At 45.9% G+C, this 19942-nt stretch overlaps 1 protein-coding gene across 1 annotated transcript in view; it reads right to left on the minus strand.

The window, feature by feature from the left end:
* The window catches only part of LOC129343819 (potassium voltage-gated channel subfamily KQT member 1-like), a 513626-nt gene that overhangs the window by 399753 nt on the left and 93931 nt on the right, over nt 1–19942 (minus strand). The window contains exon 10 of the mRNA XM_055000183.1: nt 13339–13501. Within this exon, the coding sequence (XP_054856158.1) occupies nt 13339–13501 (163 nt within the window). The remainder of the gene's footprint in view (nt 1–13338; nt 13502–19942) is intronic.

Below are 19942 nucleotides of genomic sequence, written 5' to 3' on the forward strand. Positions count from 1 at the left end.
ATGCATTCAGAGAAGTCATTGTCTCACCTTAATTAAGACTCGTTTAAGAGAGCTAGGCCTAAACCGATCTCTTGGAGGTTTGGGCAGTCAACGTCAGCCAATCCAATCTAGTGAACAACCTGTCTGGAATTCTGTTGCTGTGGGTGCTTTCCAAGTTCATCAGAAAGATCCATGACTTTCATGGGAGCACAAGTGTACACAGCCATGAAAATGTCAGTCCTAATTCTCTGTCTCTTTCCTATGAACATAATGGCTGGATCCAGCCCAATTTTTCACTCAATTTCACCCAATTCCCCTCCTTATTACAGCCTCCCCATCCCATATGGTTTTTGCACATGCACTCCCATAATTCCCAGCATAGCACTTGGGAGGGGGGTCAGGGGGGCAGACTCCTTTTTTTCATTAGCAGCAAAGCTGCTGGAATCCAACCCAATCTTTCTCCATTTTTAAAGTGCTCCACTTATAACTTATAGTGCAATCATAAGCATGCATATTCTGGAGTAAATCCTGCTGAGTTCCCTGGAAACAGCTACTTCTTAAGTGTGCTTAGGATTGCAGCCCAGGTCTCCTTTCTGCCTCACCCTCAACCCAGCACCAACCAAATCTGGCTGGAATGATGGGAAAGTGTGAGAGCAATCACCACCGCAAATCTAACAGGGCTCAAAGAGAATCTTTGGCTAGAGAAAATGCAACCCTCTTGTGTGTGGGCTGGAGAGAAAATCCACCGTCAGGATTGTTTGTCTCCCCCTTCTGGAACTTGTTATCCTCTTACAGATATATTGTGTCCACCCCCAATGGTCGAGATTGAATCTTCAGAAATGTGCAACTCCTTTGATGTGGGCCCCATGCACTGTGCTGGTCAACTTCCAAAGTGCCATATAGCACCCAGAGAAAACAAAGCTGGAGACATGAGACTTACAGAGCAATCCTAAGCAGAGTTACTCCAGTCTAAGCCCATTGATTTCAGAGCTAAAACCGGGCTGAAACAAAGTATGGCCCTTTTCCCACTCAGACTTTAAAGCGTTTCAGTATCTGTTCCGCTTCCCATGTTTGCAGGTGCTTCACACTTGCAAGGCAGTCATGGGATGCAGGACCAATATTTGTCTGCAGTATCCCCAATTTCCCCCCTGTGGGCATACCACGATGTTATTTGGAAGCCACTGCCGAGTCACGGCTGGCACAATTAAAGTCAGTGGGAACTCTATACTTCCCTTCTGCTTCTCTTCTCCCTCCTCTCCTTTTCCCTGGGAGCTAATTGGTCTGTGCAGAATTAACCATTCCCACCCTCCTTAGCTATCTGAACTCCTTTTCCTCCATTTTTTTTTCAGTAAAGCAAGGTAAGGGTCATGACTCACAAGGCTGCTTCTCCATTGGCTTCTTTCCTCCCAGATACGCCTGCACTCTCTTATTTTTTTTTCCAAAGCCAGGAATGATTCCTAACTTTGCTGCTTATTCTCTGCTGGCTTTAAATCCTCGAAAGGGTTAAATGGCTGCTTTCCCCTCCCTCCCAGTGTCTTCTGCACAGAGGCTTCAAAGCTAGTTTTAAAAAAGATGCCAAATTGAAATTGCCTCAGACAGTGTGGAACATGGGAGTGTCATGCCGAAGCCACTGTGATCGAGGTGAATGCTCATAAATGGCAGTTTAAACCGTAAGTGTGAAAAGGTCCTATAATCGATTTAAGCACGACACATTAAATGATGCAGAAATTATCTAGTAAGACCATACTTACAGCAACATACAGTACATAATAGTATAGTCTACAGCCCCTATCCCCTTACCAAAACATCTCTTTGAACCATTTCCTTACAATGCAGCCCTGTTCCCTGTGTAAAAAATCCCCTTCTGAATAATTCAGTTTTGCATAGTTTGTGGAGAGATGGGGCTTTCCTGACCACCTTAGGCAGGCCATTCCATAGGTTGGGGTCCAACTCAGAGGAAATATGTGTATGGACAGTTATTTGGCACCTACAGAAGGCTCTGCACGGATGAGTGAGAACAATACTCAGTCTGAGAGTCCTAAAAGTTTGCTAAATATTTTGAAACTTTTTGGTCGCTAAATTGGGACTATCCTGTCAATGTCTTTAAAAAAATTCTAATAGACAAATACAGCTGCAAAGACTAGGCCGATTAACATAAAGCTTTATTTTTCTGGTGTTTTTTTAAATTGCAAAATCATGAACTAGCCCACCCAAGTCCATTTTTCTTGGAAGTTCACAACAGACATGATGGCTTGCCCCATTGCAGAACACTTGCAGTTTTTGATAAGTGTAGCTATTTGAAACTTCTTCCAGCTTCTTTTACAGTCACTGGCAGTGTGCAGAGAATCCATAGGGCTACACACACTTCACTGAAAATTAATTGCCAGTCTCTATTGAAATCATTTTCATCTTGATTCGTTTTTGTTTTCGCGGCCATGTCGGACGCTCCTCTCGGCAGGTCCGAGAAGAAGCGACCGAGCAGCCTGACCGGGCGGCTGATCTGCAAAGGTTAGCCCCCAGGGCTCCCAGGCAGGGAGTCTGGGTCCGGGATGCGGTGGGAAGAGCCCTCTGGCAAATAGAGGCAGGGGGTAAATTGCCCGTTTGTCCCTATGGAGGCCGGCAGACGTGCGCGGCACCTCGTGTGCTGCCGGGCCACAGAAAACGGCAAAGAACAGGACTAGGTGGAAGCCTGTAAGTAAGCGAATCCCTTCTGTCACTACAAGCATATGTGGAGTGGTGGGATCTGAAGTTTAGAAGATTCGGATTTTTTCCCCCCTCACAGAGTCTCGGAAGATTGGCGGTCCCCCCCCCCCTAAAATGGCAGTGAAAAAACAGAGTCCTGCTCTGGGCAAGTCAGTTTCGGCTGCCCTGCAGGGCGAGTCGCTCGAGGAATTGGTGAAAAGATCGGTTATCAAAGCCATAAAACCCTTTGTTGACAAGCTGAATGCTACAGATCAAAGGGTGGGCTTAATTGAGAGCGATGTGAAAGCCATCAAGGAAGTAGCGGGGGGGGCAGAGAAGTCTGCTTGGTAAAATGCGTCACTTATGAGAGCAACAAACAAGGAGCTAAAGTTGGTGGAAAACCAGCTGATTGGGCTGCAAGTGGAGCGAGCACAGACCATTTTGCTTCTCCAGAATGTTAAAGAGGAGGAAAACGAGGATTTAAGGGATCTTGCCTCGGAACTTTTAGCGACACCCGTGAGGGCAACTAAAGAAGAAGTAAAAAGCGCCATTTTGGGAGCCCATTGGGCATCTTCAAAATATGCAATGAAGCGGCAGCTGCCTCGCGAGATTGTTATTGAGTTTTCATCTAGGAGGGTCAGGGACATCATCCTATATAACTCATATAATGCGGACTTGGACTTTCTGGGAAATAAAGTCAAGATACTGAAGGATGTTCCATTTTTAGTTCGGAAGAGAAGAATTAAGTATAAGAGGCTGGCAGCTCTTTTGAGGGAACGTGGCATAAAGTACAAATGGCTTTTTCCGGAAGGAATCGGGTTTAGTTATAAAGATCAAGCTTACAAGATTAATTCGGAAGATCAGCTAAGGGATTTTGTGGACAAAAATCAAGAATTTGGGCAAGACACCAAGCAAAAAGAAGAAGAGTCGAAGCCTGAAGGGAGGGGGGAGGCAACGAGCGCTGCGGCTGTAGCTGCTCAGAGAGAACTGCGTCCGAGGCCCAGGGGGGGGGGAGATTTAATTTGAACTGTAATTTGTATTTTGTAAGATTAACCATTCCATCATTATTTTATTAAGCTTTTTTTCAATTATGGCAGTATGAAGGGAAAGCATTGAAGTGTAGTGTTTAGTGTTTGTATGTTGCCTTCCCCTTTCTTCCACCCCCCCTTCCCCCTCTCCTTTTTTCCCCCCTTCTTTTCCTCCCCTTGTACTATTGTAGTTTTTTGTAGTTTACTGTTTTAGATGTTAAAAATAAAAAAAAAATAAAAAAAAGAAATCATTTTCATCTTGATTTTGTTCATCTCCTTTCCTAGTTACTGGATTGTTGCTAGACTGCAGAAAGGCTTTGTCTGATTTGAAAAACTGGAGCAAAGACTGGTTGTCTTTCGGTTCTTTTTGTCTCTTTCTTCTACCTCTTTATGTTTCTGTCTTCCTGGTTTGTATTTATAGCCACGACCAGGCATGGCAGCAGGGAGTGTATGTGACTGTGAGTGAATTGGAGACATATATTTTGGGCCTGCAAATCCATCTAGAAGCAGCAGCAGCGGCACTTGCTCCCAGTATCTTATTATGCTTTGTGTCAGGCTATGGGTGACAGGATACGGTAGACAGATCTCTGTACCATTGCAACAAGAAGTCCAGGCTCTTGGTTAAATGGCTTTATTCAGAAATCAAATCATTTCCATATATATGTCCATAGGGTTACTCTGAAGCAAGGTAAGCATCTAAGCAGTAAGAGCAAGACATTGATAGGAATGAGAAGTTGTGGGAAAACCCTTCCTCTTAACACACACGTTTGCTCCTTCCCCCTCCCAACAATAAACACGATTTTGGCGGGCATTTTGTGTGAGAACATTTCGCATATTTGTACTACCAAGTTGAGTCACTGGAAAGCAAGACGTAAGAATAACAGGAGTGAGTAGTATACAAGGTCATGAGGACTGAAAGTTTCTACAGTTTGTTAGATAAACACCCGCAATTATTCTGTGAATGAATGGAACAGAAGAAACATTTATGGCACTGGTAATAGGATGTCAAGGTACAGCATGAACCAGCATTAGCATTGGCATGGATGGGGGCTCAGACATGACACTTTGTCCTTCCCACCAGGTTTTCTGCCTATGTAAATGGAACTCTGGGACCAGTAGCAGTTCAGCATGTTACTTGAGATTGCTGCTGTAACACTGCTTCTGATTATGGTTACAAGGTCCCCTTACCCTCCAGGCAGAAGGTGGGTGACCTGGGAACTCACCTTTGAGTTGTGCCTGCATGCGTGCTTTGCACTTCTGGGCTATGTGATGATGTCACTTCTGGGACATGATGTCATTGGGCAGGCCATGTGCTGCCCCAGGAGCACTCCAGTGATCCACAGCAGGATGAAATCAGCTCCCTGCAGAATGCAGGCATGCTGCTGGTGCAGCATGACAGGCCCTGGAGTGCTCCTGCACTCCACATCAGGCTGATTTAGGTCCCCAACAGGCTCAACTCAGCCCATTTGGGGACCAAATCGGCCCAGTGCGGTGTGCCCCAAGAGTACCCTTCCCCCCCCATATGGGGCCCTTGTAGGCAACTGTCATTCATATGGGAGAAAGCAAAAAAAGTGATCTTGGGAAAAAGCAAAATCTGCCCACGCTTGTCCAATTCTTTGTGCAATGGATCGCTGGGACCGGGGCTTTTTTTCAGGGAGAACGGAGTTCCAGCACCTCTTGACAATACTCGGAAATAGTGCTTGAAAATAATATGATTTCAAAGAATCCCATGTGTTTCCCTCTTGAGAGTCCCACTACCTCTTTTCCCAGAAAAAAAAAACCTGGCTGGGACTTCCCCATATCAACAAAGAATAGTACAATTGCTTTGTGCCACAGGACTAGCTAGGACCTAGGTCCTCTCCTGTCTTCATAGCACCTTCCGTACATGGTCACACAAGAGTGCAAAACACACAGCACCAGGGCCTGGTTTTTATACATTGAGAATGACTGCAATGATTTACTTGGTAAGTCCCAAGACCCTTTAAATCTGTGTAAGTGATGAGAAACAGAGTTTTAGCAAGTCACAGCTTAACCAGATGAGTTTACTTGATTTCAGCAAAACCTAAATAAATGAAATTCCATTAGAAATACACCCTTCAAGTCTCCACAGGAAGGTTTTGTTTATTTTTAGAGAATGTAACACAAGCAGTTGCATCTGTCATAGACTGCTCGGCCTTAATTTGGGGTGATTTCTATGGAATGGATTTTATAGTTAGACATTAGTCAGCAAAAAAAAAAACCCTAACAATTTAAAAGAAAGTACAGAAAAGGGCAACTCAAAACAAGCATCTTCCTTGCAAGGAAATCAGCACTGAAAGATGATTATCTCTCCGTCTGCACAATAGAAGTCCTTATGTTTTGTTGAGGAACACGCAATTGGAGTTTTACATTTCCTAGACATACACCGGCCCATTTCTGCTTGTGATCACAGCACACAGGAAGGAGTGGCTGTAGCACAGGATTGCCAGCCTCCAGGTGGTGGCTGGAGATCTCCAGGCCAGAGAGATCTGTTTCCCTGGAGACAATGGCTGCTTTGGAGGGAGGACTCTATGGAATTATCTTACGTTGAGGTCCTTCCATTCCCAAAACCTGCCTTCTTCAGGCTTCATCCCTCAAATCTCCAGGATTTCCCAACCTAGCGCTGGCAACTCTACTGTAGCACCACCCCCACCCCAAAATGCCACACAGTGGTTCCTTTGAAAAAATAACACCGCTTACATGGCACACTTAAGTTTCACAGCAGCACCAATAGTGGTACCATTGGACAGTTTACAAATGAGAAAACAGTGTGGGGTTTTTCCTAAAGCAACTTCTCCTAGAATGCTGAGGTCACAAACAGAACAGAAGAGAGCTGGCACAAAACTCCCAACACATACGTGATACAAAGTCATAATGTTGTTCCCCAAGAAAAACAAAGATTTTGTAATATGTGGATGCAGCCGAATCAGGAATGAAATAAAGATTTATGAAATAAAAATACGATGCTTGGAGAGATAATTTTTTCTCTTCTACTGTGAGAATTCATGGCCACCCAAGTGAAGTTGAGTTGCTCTAGGTTTGGGGCAAACAAAAGCAAGTGCATGCACCACAGAGTGCAATTAAGTTATAGAATTTGCTACCACAGGCCTTTTAAACAAATTCCAAAAGGACTGGTCTATATTCAAACCCTGGCCATCACGGCTTGAAGGAACTCTCAAATACTGAAGCAGGATACTTCTGGATTCCATAGGCTGGTGACAAAAGCTAAATACAAACTAGTTAACTAAGCGATAACATCCAACTCCTTGCCCTGCTTAGACATTTCCAGAGGAAGCTGCTGGAGAAAGAATGGCTGTTGTCTACTCACACGACACCTCCAGGATTTGAGGGCCTGTGGGCAATAAACCCGCCCCCCCCGAGCCCCTCCCGGTACATGTATTTGTGACAGTGAGCAGCTGGGGGGGGGGAGGGCAGTAGTGGCAGCTGCCTGCTAACCTGCCACTGGTTATTATGTGCACATGCTCATCCTCTCTCTTACCAGGCTGGGAGGGTGGGAAGCGATCTGCAGAGGCCTCTTTCCTCCTCCCTTCCCATCACTTGCAGCAGCCTGACACAGCGCCAGGGGTGGGAGAGGCCCAGTGAGGGCTCAGCAGCCATTGCCTCTGCCCACCCTATCCCCGGGCAGCAGCAGTAGGGTTGCCAGCTCCAGACTGAGAAATTCCTGGAGATTTGGGGGTGGAGCCTGGAGAAGGTGTGGTTTGGGGAAGGAAGGGGCCTCATTAGGGTAAAATGCCATAAGGGCCACCCACCTTCCAAAGCCACCATTTTCTCCAAGGAAACTGATCTCTATGGCCTGGAGATCAGTTGTAATCCCAGGAGATCTCCAGCCACCACCTGGGGGCTGGCAAACCTAAGCAGCAGCCGCCTCTGAAGACTTACTGAGCCCTTTCAGTGAAGGAACAGCAGGGAGATGTAAACACTGAACGGGGAAGGAAGATGCCTTCTCCCCTTCAGGTGTTGCTGCTGCTGCATATCACTGTGCAAACCATCTTGCCATCACCACCAAGAGAAACAGGGTGGTGAGGTGGTGGCGGCAGCAGTAGAGGGTGCAGTGGCAGTCATTCGTCTGGCAGCCACCCAGCAATGCTGTCCCTGGTAACTCAAGTAAGTCAGTGAGCTATGGCCATGATCTGAGTTAAGGTGGGGTTTAAAATGATGGCGGCTGCTCCACCTGAGAAACAGAAGTGCCCCTGTAGGCTGTACCACTGTGAAACACTTGACAGAGCAGGATAACAGCATCTATGAGACTGCCCACATGCACATCGAATCACAGAATCATACGACTGGAAGGTACCTCTGGGGTCATCTAGTCCAACCCCCTGCACAATGCAGGAAATTCACAACAACGCCCCCCCCTCGACCTCCCAACCCCCATGTGTGAAGTCAGGCAATGACATAAGCATGGTACATGTGTCAGACTCACATGCGATCCTCCAATTTCTCCTTTAATGTTACTTTCCCATAACGCATATGATTTGCTGACAGTGAGCAGAACCACAAGTGACAAAAGGCACAGATTGGACACTTGTCAGCTTCCCTCAAGTTTTGATGGGAAATGTAGGCAGCTTGGTGGAATGTTGGACAAGTGACAGTTGAAAAGTCCATTGGACAGCAGTCAGAAAGCGAAGCTGCGAGACCAGGATGCCTACATTTCCCATCAAAACTTGAGGGAAGCTAACAAGTGTCCAATCTGCACCTTTTGTCACTTGTGGTTCTGCTCAGTGATCACGCTGGCCAAGTTTGGAGATGTTTTCTCTTGTAAGATCTTGCTTTTGCACATGGAATATGAACTAACACCACATTTAACAATTTTCAACTCCAGGAGTCTTGCACTGGGGGCTCTAACAAAAGGACACAGGGACCTTCGTCCATATGCCACTGAGTGTCTTGCCAAAGAGGGAGGTGCTGTGCTGCTCTCTGCCAACACTGTGGATGGCGAGAGAAAGACTTGAGCTGCCAGGTAGCCAGAGTCTGGTTATACAAGGAGCCCGTAATTTCTCCACCTGGCTGTAGCAAGCTTCTGTCTATTGCTCTTCAGTCTGAGCAACTGATTGCTTCTAACAGTGACTACCAGTTTGCGAACAGACCACCAGCCCTTATAGAATTGCTACTACCCTTGGATGGCATCAGAGGAAGAGTCATACTTATGTAGCCCGCACAAATCTTGCTATTGAGAGGAAAGCCCAGCAGGCTCATCTCAAAGAAAAGATAATTATGTGCAAACACAACACTAAACAACTCCAAGACCTTCATGCCAAACTGGGGTTTCTTGTTCTGATTCCAGCAGATATTAATCATTCTGATGTTCTCGGCAATTTTGATAAATTTAGCAGTAATTGCTTGAACATGAGAGCTTTAAGAGGCAGGCAGTGATTAATATGTTCCATCTGCTAGACGAATCCCCACAGGCATTAATCTTCTTAGCCTAAGAATACATTTATTGTTCTTTTTCAAATAAAAAGAATTGTTCAACATCGATCAAGATATGTTCACTGCATATATAATGTCAGTGTATGAACACCTGCAAAACACATTAATAGAAAAGGGGTATCAGCATCAAGTGCTGCTTCAGTGGAAGTTATTCTTCTACTAGCTCAATTCCCTGGGCTCCTCCTAGGCTTCTTGTAGCTGCCCGAGTAAGTAACCAGATGTACAGGGACATTAGCAAATGGCACATGAAGCACAAATGTTCCACTTAGGGCAGGCGTGAGGGGTTGCCGTTCTTGGGCCGCTCCCAAGGCCCCCATCCCCTGGAAGGACCTACTCTGCTGAGTCCTCCTGAACTACTGCTGAATATGATGCTTCCTGCTGCCATTGCCATTGTTCACCCAAACACGTGCTCAGCAAGCAAGGGAATGACAACAGCGATGGTGCTGAGGAACAGGAGACAGGGCAGCGGAGGCTGAGCAAGAAGAGGAGCTACCATTGAAGAGGGGAGGAGTCAGTTCCAAGGTGGAATCAGCTGCCTCGGGAGGTGGTGAGCTCCCCTTCCCTGGCAGTTTTCAAGAAGAGGCTGGATGAATATTCGTCAGGGATGCTTTAGGCTCATCCTGCACTGGGCAGGGGGTTGGACTAGACAAACAGGAGTAATTAAGACGAGAAACTGGGCCTAGCTCCAGGTTGTGCCCCTGTTGTTGTGGCTTCCCAAGTGGACGCTTCTTGCATGTGCAGAGAACCAGGCCAGGAGTAAAGCCAGTTCCTAATGGTTTAGTACCATTTGGTGGTGAAGTCGGAGTTGACTTATGGCAACCCCTGGTGCGTTTTTTCTGGCAAGAAACTAACAGAAGAGGTAGTTTGCCATTGCCTGCCTCTGCAACCCTGGTCTTCATCCAACTATTGACCAAGGCCAACCCTGCTTAGGTTCTGAGATCTGATGAGATCAGGCTCACCTTGTGGTGCACAGACACATGGATGGGGTAGGAAACAGCGCAGAGAGACTGTCCACCAAACCTGTTTTCCACTCTGTCAACACCAGTGGCCAAGGCCCATTGCGAGAAGAGAGCAGCAGCCATCCGCCAGGAACAGTCAGCACGAGTTAGGAAGGGAGAGGGACTGCAGCTGAAGTCCTAAGAACTCTTTCCCAGGAGTAAGCACCACTAAATAAAATGAAGCTTACTTCTGAGTTGGCCTGTTTAGGATTGCTGCCTCTGAATGCATGCATGGATTATGAGTTCTGTGTGTCATGGGTTCGTTTACTCTGTGGTTTGGTTCACTTTCTTTGAAAGAATTTCAGATACTTTGCATGAGCTTTGAATATCCAGCCATGGATTCAATGACCCTCTTTCAGCATGGCTCACTTCTCTGAGAGATCTCTTCTCTGGATATTCTGACTCTCTTTTGAACTAGAGAGTCTCACTGCAATGTTTCCCATCTATGTATGTTCTCTTTTCCAGAATGTGATCTAAATGTTTAATAATAATATTTTACAGATGTGTGTATTATATGTGTGAGTAAACATGCAGACTTCAGCTCTCTAACCTGCTTGTGTTGTATGTTCCTTAAATTCTTGGTTTATGCTCATGGCAAAATAGGAATCTGGACTGTGACAGGTTTGTCTGTGTTGTCAGGTATGTGTGGATGTATTGCCAGCTGAGACTTGCAAGCATATAGAAAAGTTCTGAACGATAGATGAAGAGAGTTCTTACTAGACATGGGCATGAACCGTATTACGAACCAAAAAAACCCACAAACTGCCTGATTGTCTGTTAGGGTACATGGCCAACAAAGCAGCGTTTGTTGGAAGCCCGGTTCGTTGCGTTCACCCATGGTTCGTGAAGCCAGACAGTCAGGCACCATCAATCAATTCCCTTGGAAACGGAGCTGGGGGAATGCCTGAACTCTGTCTGCACTCCTTCTGTCACCCTGGAAACCTGAATCGAAGCCCAGCTTACCTTGATTGGCAGGTCTTCCTTCCAACCATGGAGCTGCAAATTGGTTACAATTGGTTACATGAGAGAAGACACCCAGGGGGAGGGAGGGGGAAGGGGGGGTGTTCTGTAGCCATGGGCACTCCAATCTCATCCCTGCAAACCCTGATAGGCACTTCTGACGGCCAACCCCTTGTACACTGGGCCAACATCAACTAGTGGCTCTAATTGTATCGAATGGGAGTTTCCTGAGGGCTTTGGATTGAAGAGGGTATAACTCCAAGATCCCTATTGCAATCTTGAGCTAACTTGGGTGCTGGCTGGAGGAGAGCCTGCTAAACACTCCCTGGGAATATGGGCTCTCTAAATCCAATGGGGGGGGGCGTTCTGACGCCCACAAACCACAAACCTCAAACCGGTTCATCAGTGGGAAATGTTCATTTTGGTTTGCTGGTTCGGGTTCGTCATTGGCACTGAACCACGAACCACTGGTTCATTAAATTTTTTTGGTTCATGCCTATGTCTAATTCTTAGCATTTTACCCCTCTGTTCTACAGACCCCGGAATGGAATCTTTTCCTGAATGGGCCCTCCCCCTGGCTGGATTCGTGCCTTCCAAGAGCTGGCAACCATAATGTACCCTTCCACCACTCAGTCCCATCTCATGCATACAGTTTCATGAATCATGGAGTCATTCTCTATCTTATTTCTGAAATATCATAAACATATCCGAAGTACATTTACTATTTACATCATAGTAATTGGCTTGTATTATTGGTAAGATATGGACTGATTCATTTCGTAACAGGTGGGTAATCACACACTTGGCTATCTCTGAGAGATTTTTTAAAAGATTTTGTTGTGAAGGTACTTCTTTTGCTATTAGCTAAATTCTTGCTTGTCGTTTCTTTGTCCTCAGACAACACATTTGTTAAACACCTACCAAGTTTATGTTACTTGCATGTATAATGTCAGTGTATGAACACCTGCAAATCTCATTAATAGAAAAAAGGATATAAGCATCACATGCCATTTACACTGAAGTTATTCTTCTAATATTTCAGTTCTCCTAGCTCTTTCCATGTGCCTTACCTAGTGCCCTATTCAAGAGAGGAAAGCAGGCAAAGATACCATTGCATACAGAAATCTAAGTTGAACCAGGAAACTAACTTCTACTTCTCCCCTTCTCCGTGTTCTCCATTTATGAGAGATTGGATTTCTAGCATTGCTGACCTTCCCAGATACTCATGCATTGGTAACATTCAGACTTGACTATGTGGGTCACCCATTAAAGACAGTTTAGAAACTTCAGTAAAAGTTGGTCCAAGTTGTGGTAACTAGGATCCTTAAAGGCAATTGCCAGAGTGATAATATTGAGCTAGCCCTATACTATCTACACAGGCTTACAATTTCTTTCCAGGCAGAATGCATGGAGCTAGTTTTGACCTAGAAAGCTCTTTACGGCTTAGGCTCAGGGTATCTGAAGAATCTCTTCCATCTGTATGAACTAATCCAACACCTGAAGTCAGCCCAAGGGGCCTTCCTCGAAGCATCAACCTTAGCAGAGGTTTGTGTAGTGGGAGCCAAAGGGGGACTTTTTCAGCTATTGCCCCCTGACATTAGAGCTCCTTGACCCAGGAGCTGAGAATGCATCCATCCCCAAAGGCCTTTCATACAGGTTGGAAGACTTCCCTTTCCCAGAGGGTCTTTGCAGGAGGTGAGTAAGGAATAGTGTGGGCAGGAACAGTGGTATTATGGGGCTCATTTTTTCACTCGATTTTAACTGAATTTATTTATTTTACTTGGCTTTTTATTGCATTTTATTGTGTAGTAAACCAAGGAGGTGTGTAAACTGAACTGAACAGTTCACCTGATGGAGATAGCCCAGCCTTCCTACAGTAACCTGCCACAACTGTTGCCCGGAAGGCTGGGGCCAATGGCAGTAGTGTTCGATCTTCAATGCCACTGGGATCAAACCAGACCAAGCTCCAAACTCCTTCCACAGAGACAACTATCATGTCAAGAAGAAAGCTTGCCTAGAAGCCTCTCACAGAACTGTAGTTCGCTGTGCCCAAAGTGGGGATATTAGCATGGGAAAGTACTTAATCGTGTGACACACACACACACACACACACACCAGGTCTGAAGTTACTCAGACGTAGGTTCACCACCTCCCAGGGACAACTGGGCCTCAGGTAAGAGGGTGCTGTGTACTTAAAGAGTGTCTATTGAGCAGCAGATTACCTCCAGCTTCATCAAGGTAGAAACTCATCTCTTTCTTCTCTTCCCTCTCACCAATATGGTCATAAGTGATTTGTGGAATAGATGAGGCTGTCTCCACTGGGTTTATTATCGGTGCAGAACTGCTATCACGACCAGGTTTTCCTTTCCTCTTGTATCTTCTACTCTGTAACAAACAGTAGAGGGCCATTTTCCATTCTGAAGTCTAAACAGCAACGTCTGCACAAGAAATTAGACTCGCACAACTCAAGGGATTTGGAAAAAGTTTCATTGAAAACTGCTGCTGTTCCTTTTCTGCTGACACTAATCAGGAAGTGGGCTACTACCACAGACTGTATAAAATATCTACCAGACATTCCATGTGGACACTGCATGTCTTCTTCCTACATATACAAGCCTGCCTTGACAGCATATTTCTGTTACCATGCACATCATAAATCTCTTCAGCAGGAGGAGAGATTGAGGGAATCATAGAATCATAGGGTTGGAAGGTACCTCTAGGGTCATCTAGTCCAACCCCCTGCACAATGCAGGAAATTCACAACTACCCCAGCCTGCCCCCTGATTGCCTCAGAGACCCTTGCTCCACACCCAGAAGATGGCAAAACACCTCCAGGATCCCTAGCCAAACTGGCCTGTGGAAAACTGCTACCTGACCCTAAGGTGGTAATCGGCATTACCCTGGGCATTTAAGAAGGCCACGAGAACTAAGTGCTAATGTAACCCATTCTGCCCTCCCCCTCATGATCTGCCCAGGTTTACAGAATCAGCATTGCTGTCAGATGGCCATCTAGCCTCTGCTTAAAAACATCCAAAGAAGGACAGCCCACCACCTCCCGAGGAAGCCTGTTCCACTGAGGGACTGCTCTAACTGTCAGGAAGTTCTTCCTAATGTTTAGCCGAAAACTCTTTTGATTTAGTTTCAAGCCATTGGTTCTGGTCCGACCTTCAGGGGCAGCAGAAAACAACTCCACGCTATCCTCTATATTGCAGCCCTTCAAGTACTCGAAGATGGTTATCATATCACCTCTCAGTCGTCTCCTCTCCAGGTTAAACATTTCAAGCTCCTTCAACCTTTCCTCATAGGACTTGGTCCAGACACCTCACCATCTTCATTGCCCTCCTCTGGACATGTTCCAGCTTGTCTATATCCTTCTTAAATTGTGGTGCCCCAAACTGAACACAATACTCTAGGTGAGGTCTAACCAGAGCAGAATATAGTGGTACCATCACTTCTTGTAATCTGGACACTATGCTTCTGTTGATACAGCCCAAAACTGCATTTGCCTTTTTAGCTAGCACATCACACTGCTGATTCATGTTCAGTGTATGGTCTACTAAGACCCCTAGATCCTTTTTGCCAAGACAAGTCTCCCCATCCTATAATTATGCATTTGCTTTTTCCTTCCTAAATGCTGAACTGTGCATTTATCTCTGTTGAAATTTATTTTATTTGTTTTAGCCCAGTTTTCCAGCTGTCAAGATCATCCTGTATCCTTATTCTGTCTTCGACCGTATTTACTGCCCCTCCCAATTTATCATCTGCAAATTTAATAAGCATTCCCTCTATTCCTTCATCCAAATCATTTATAAAACAAAACAGATCCCAGAACTGATTCCTGAGGAACTCCACTTGTCACTCTTCTCCAAGAGGATGAGGAACCATTAAATAGCACTCTTTGGGTGCGATCTGTCAACCAGTTACAGATCCACCTAATAGTAATAGGATCCACACCACATTTTACCAACTTGTCGACAAGGATATTAAGTGGAACCTTATCAAAAGCCTTACTGAAATTGAGATAAACTATGTCTACAGCATTCCCCTGATCCAGCAAGGTAGTAACTTTCTCAAAAAAAGAGATAAGGTTAGTCTGACATGACTTGATCTTGAGAAACCCATGCTGGCTCTTATTAATCTCAGCCATCCTTTCTAAATGCTCAAGAACTGACTGATGATTTGTTCTAAGACTTTTCCAGGTATAGATGTCAAGCTGACGGGTCAGTAGTTACCTGGATCCTCCTTTTTCCCCTTCCTGAAGATGGGGACATTTGCCCACCTCCAATCTTCTTGCACCTCGCCTGAGCTCCAAGAATTCTCAAAAATAATGAGCAGAAGCTCAGAAATTACATCAACAAGTTCTTTTAGTACCCTTGGGTACAATTCATCTGGCCCTGAGGACTTAGTCCCATTTAAAGAAAGCCAGTTTGGTGTAGTGGTTAAGAGCACGGGACTCTAATCTGGAGAACCAGGTTTGATTCCTCACTCCACTTGAAGCCAGTTGGGTGACCTTGGGTCAGTCACAGCTGCTAGCTGTCTCAGCCCCACCCACCTCACAGGGTGTTTTGTTGTGGGGATAATAATGACATACCACTCTGAGTGGGTGTTAAGTCATCCTGAAGGGTGGTATATAAATCGAATCTTGTTGTTGTTGTTAAAGAAACTAGGTGTTTACGTACTACCCCTATGCTGATCCTAGGCTGTAGCTCCGTTCCCCCGTCATGTGTTCTGTTATTGCCATGTTGATTGCCATTTCCCTCACTCACAAGAGACGACTGAGGAACAGTAGGAATTGAGCAGTTCTGCCTTCTCTTCATCACCTGTTACAATTTCACTTCCCTGTTTTCATCTTCGTTCTTCTGTGCATCCCCACATTGGGAGATTACCAAGCTACTACACACTCACAAGGAGGTGGGGTGAATCTCTCCCAATCATAATTTAACAATATAAAACTTAATCAAAGTACATAATATATGGCATATTTTAAAAGTTTGCAAATGTACAGTTAAATAGAGATATGCCAATAAAGATAAAAGAACTTACAATGACTTAAAATTGCAGTGTTTACTCTCCCTTTTTCTTTCTTTCTTTCTTTCTTTCTTTCTTTCTTTCTTTCTTTCTTTCTTTCTTTCTTTCTTTCTTTCTTTCTTTCTTTCTTTCTTTCTTTCTTTCTTTCTTTCTTTCTTTCTTTCAAACAAAGACTGCAGTACTGCTCTAATTATAACCACATTCTGTGTGAAATGAACTTCTACAGTACAATGTCAGACAAAGGTGTCTGACTATGACCAGTCAGCTATCTTGCAGTTTCCTTTTTTTTTTTTTAGCAAGGAGTGCAAAACTGCCACATGCTATGTGCAATTGATGTCTAAAGTGCAATGCCCACCAAAGGCACTCAATGATGGCCAAGGAACTGCTTTATAAACATGAAATACAGTACTTCTCACAGAAAACACTGAGGAGGTAGCCAGAGACCCGGTAAAGTGAAACCCCCCGAAGAAGGGGGCCCTGAGCAGTATGTTGGTATGCCAACTGGATGATAGACATGCAAGTGGCTAAGGACTTGGACAATGCCAACATAAGGCTTGTCTGTACAAAGGACAGGAACCACCGAGGGACCAACAATGACCTTGGAAAATAAAGCTTGAGCCTCCCTTTGAGGAATTGGTGGGACTAGGATGAGAGGGCACAGGCTTGCCTTTAATCTGAACGTGAACTGAGTCTAAGGTAGATAGGTGAACCTGACTAGTCAGGCTAGCAAAACCCCTCTCAGTTCAGGGTGTATAGATACTCAATATATAAAGAGTAAAAGACAACTCTCAGCTGTAGTGCTCTTATTATACATCTACTCTGAAAGAAAATTTTCCATTTGGAGTCAAAAACATCCAAGTGGAAAATCCCATGTTCAGGAGTACTTGAATGGAGATCACCATAGAATGGGTCAAGTGTATCCTGCTGACAAGTGCATGAAACCCAAAATGTGAGGGAAAAGTATTTCCTGTTGAATCATGCCCGGTATCAGAGGAAGTGGCATATACTTATGTTTGAACTGAGCAAATAACATAAGAACCCAATTTGCCTGGGCCAATAGGGGATACAATTTGAATTGTCTCTTCCAATAGGGGCAATGCCAAGGAAAATAGATGGGATGCATAGAATAGACAACCTGTTCATACATGTAGAAACATGACTTCAAGAGATGGAATTGCTGTCTGTTCTAATACAACAGCACTCATGCCTTGGCATTAACTCTAATTGTGAATTTGCTCACATCTGGAACTACCTGCTGCAGGAATATTGGCTACAGGTTGACATTGTTTACAACACATTAATGAGTGGAACTCAAGATGGTGCTCAACCCCTTTGGTCGGGTGTTGTCTGAGCCCAGGATGGACTCAGCATGGAAATCCCATCAGGAATTGCCGAACTGCAGAAGACCCTAGCCTCTGCCCAAGGGTTAGTGTGACGCTGTGCGTTCCCACTTGTAGTAACAATTGCCATAGTGTCGTCCATTTGGGCTTGAATATCTTTGCCCCAACACATATCTGTGATGAAACAAGAGCATAATGTTTGCCTCTGAATTACGATTACTTAAATATGTAATGTCTTTTCACTGTCAGACCATTAATTCCTATAAAATAGTATCATCACCAAGTGTACTCCAATTCTGCAATGAAGCATCAGTTGTCAGAATAGCATGATGCTGTCTAGTATACCCCTGAACAAACTAACGGTCTGGCCATCACCTTTCGCAGGATGATCTTGGTACTCATGGAGTCCAATGTTGCACCACTGTGGATGAAACTCTGGGTAGGCTCCCATTGTGATCTTTCCCCAACATCACCAACTCTAGTTCTAGTTAGGGGTGTGCACCCCCAAAAGATTCAGGTTTCCTGCTTCTGGTTTACCCAGAGCAGGAAAAAAAATTCAGGCAAACCCAAAACCCGAAGCAGCAAGCTGCTTCAGGTTTGGGTATTCAAGCAGATTCGGGTTTATTAGGGAAGATTCAGCCCAATGGGAAACACTGCTCCCGGCTATCTGGGGGTCTAGGGAGGCATTTTATTCCCTATTTGCACCAAATTTTCAGGATACCCTCTCCCAACCCTCCTTTCATGGCCACCCAGGTTTCAGGGAGATTGGACTTGGGGGGGGCATGTTATGCCCCCCCAAAGAAGGTCCCCCCAGCCGCCGCCTATCTCCATTGTTTCCTATGGGAAAAACAGGGGGGAAGGTTCCCAGGAGGCTGGGGATGGCATTTTGGAAGCAAAATGCACCAAACCTTCAGGGGACCCTCTCCCAACCCTCCTCTCACGACCACCGAAGTTTCAGGGAGATTGGAGTTTGGGGGCCATGTTATGCCCCCCAAAGAAGGTCCCCCCAGCCACATTATTCCCTATGAGGACTAACTGCACACCAGAGAATCACAATAAGAAAAAATTCGTTAAAAATGCACAAAACCATATGAAGCAAGTGAGTGAGCAACTAGAAGTGAACAAATGATCAGCCTCCCTCGATACAGCCAAACTGATGAAAGGGCATCAACTTCACTCCAGAGAATCACCCATTGAATTCAGCCCAAACCTAATGGGCAGTTCTGGGAGGCTGGAGGTGGCATTTTGGATGCAAGATGCATCAAACCTTCAGGAGACCCTCTCCCAACCCTCCTCCCATGGCATACCAGTTTCAGGGAGATTGGACTTGGGGTGGCCGCTGTTTATAGCAGTGGAATGAATACAATAATGATCAGCATCAATTTGCCTGACTCTCTGGCAGGAATAAGAACAAAGAAGCAACCAGAGAAATGTAAAGCAAGCTGAAAGAAAAGAGGCACTTCAAGCAGACAACTTTGCTTGCTGCTCCTAGTCAATTTCACACCAAGGCATTGTGAAAGGCTGTGCTTAGAGGACACAGTCAATGAATAAAGTATAACTCTAACTTGTATAAAATGAAATAAAACGAAATCTAGTCTCAGTGGGCGCCGACTGAAGCCTGCCTCGCCACCCCCCTTCACCCAGTGCTCTCGGAGCCAGGGAACTCAGCAGCTCCGAGAGCAGAGGGTGAACGGGCACCAGGCAGCAAGGCACAGGCTGAAGCCTGTCTTGCTGCCCCTCCCTTCACCCAGTGCTCTCGGAGCCGGGGAACTCCATGACTCCGAGAGCACTCGGTGAACGGGCACCCAGTGGCAAGGCACAGGCTGAAGCCCGCCTTCCCAGTGCCCCCTTCACCCAGTGCTCTCAGAGCCGGGTAACTCCATGGATTCGAGAGCAGTGGGTGAACGGGCACCCGGCGGCAAGGCGCAGGCTGAAACCCACCTCCCTGCCACCCCCTTCACCCACTGCTCTCGGGGCCACGAAGGGAGGAAGGGACTCTGAAGGGAGAAAAGTTCTCCATACAGCTTCCGAGCCGGGTGGGGAACCTTCCTCCCTTCAAACTCGACCCCCTTAACAGCTGGGTAGAGGGGGAGGGAGCAACTCTGAAGGGAGGAAAGTTCCCTGCCCGGCTTGGAAGCTGCGTGGGGAACTTTTCTCCCTTCAGAGTCTCCCCCTTACCAGCTGGGTAGAGGGGGATTGACTTTGATGGGAGGAAGGTTCCCTGCCCGGCTTGGAAGCTGTGGGGAGAACTTTTCTCCCTTCAGAGTCGCTCCTTCTCCCTCTACCCAGCTGGTAAGGTACCTTACCAGCTGGGTAGAAGGGGGTTGACTTTGAAGGGAGGAAGGTTCCCTGCCCAGCTTGGAAGCCACAGGGGAGAACTTTTCTCCCTTCAGAGTCGCTCCTTCTCCCTCTACCCAGCTGGTAAGGGGGCTGACTTTGAAGAGAGGAAGGTTCCCCA

Source organism: Eublepharis macularius, chromosome 16 (assembly GCF_028583425.1).
Source record: "Eublepharis macularius isolate TG4126 chromosome 16, MPM_Emac_v1.0, whole genome shotgun sequence".
In the NCBI taxonomy this organism is placed as follows: Eukaryota; Metazoa; Chordata; class Lepidosauria; order Squamata; family Eublepharidae; genus Eublepharis; species Eublepharis macularius.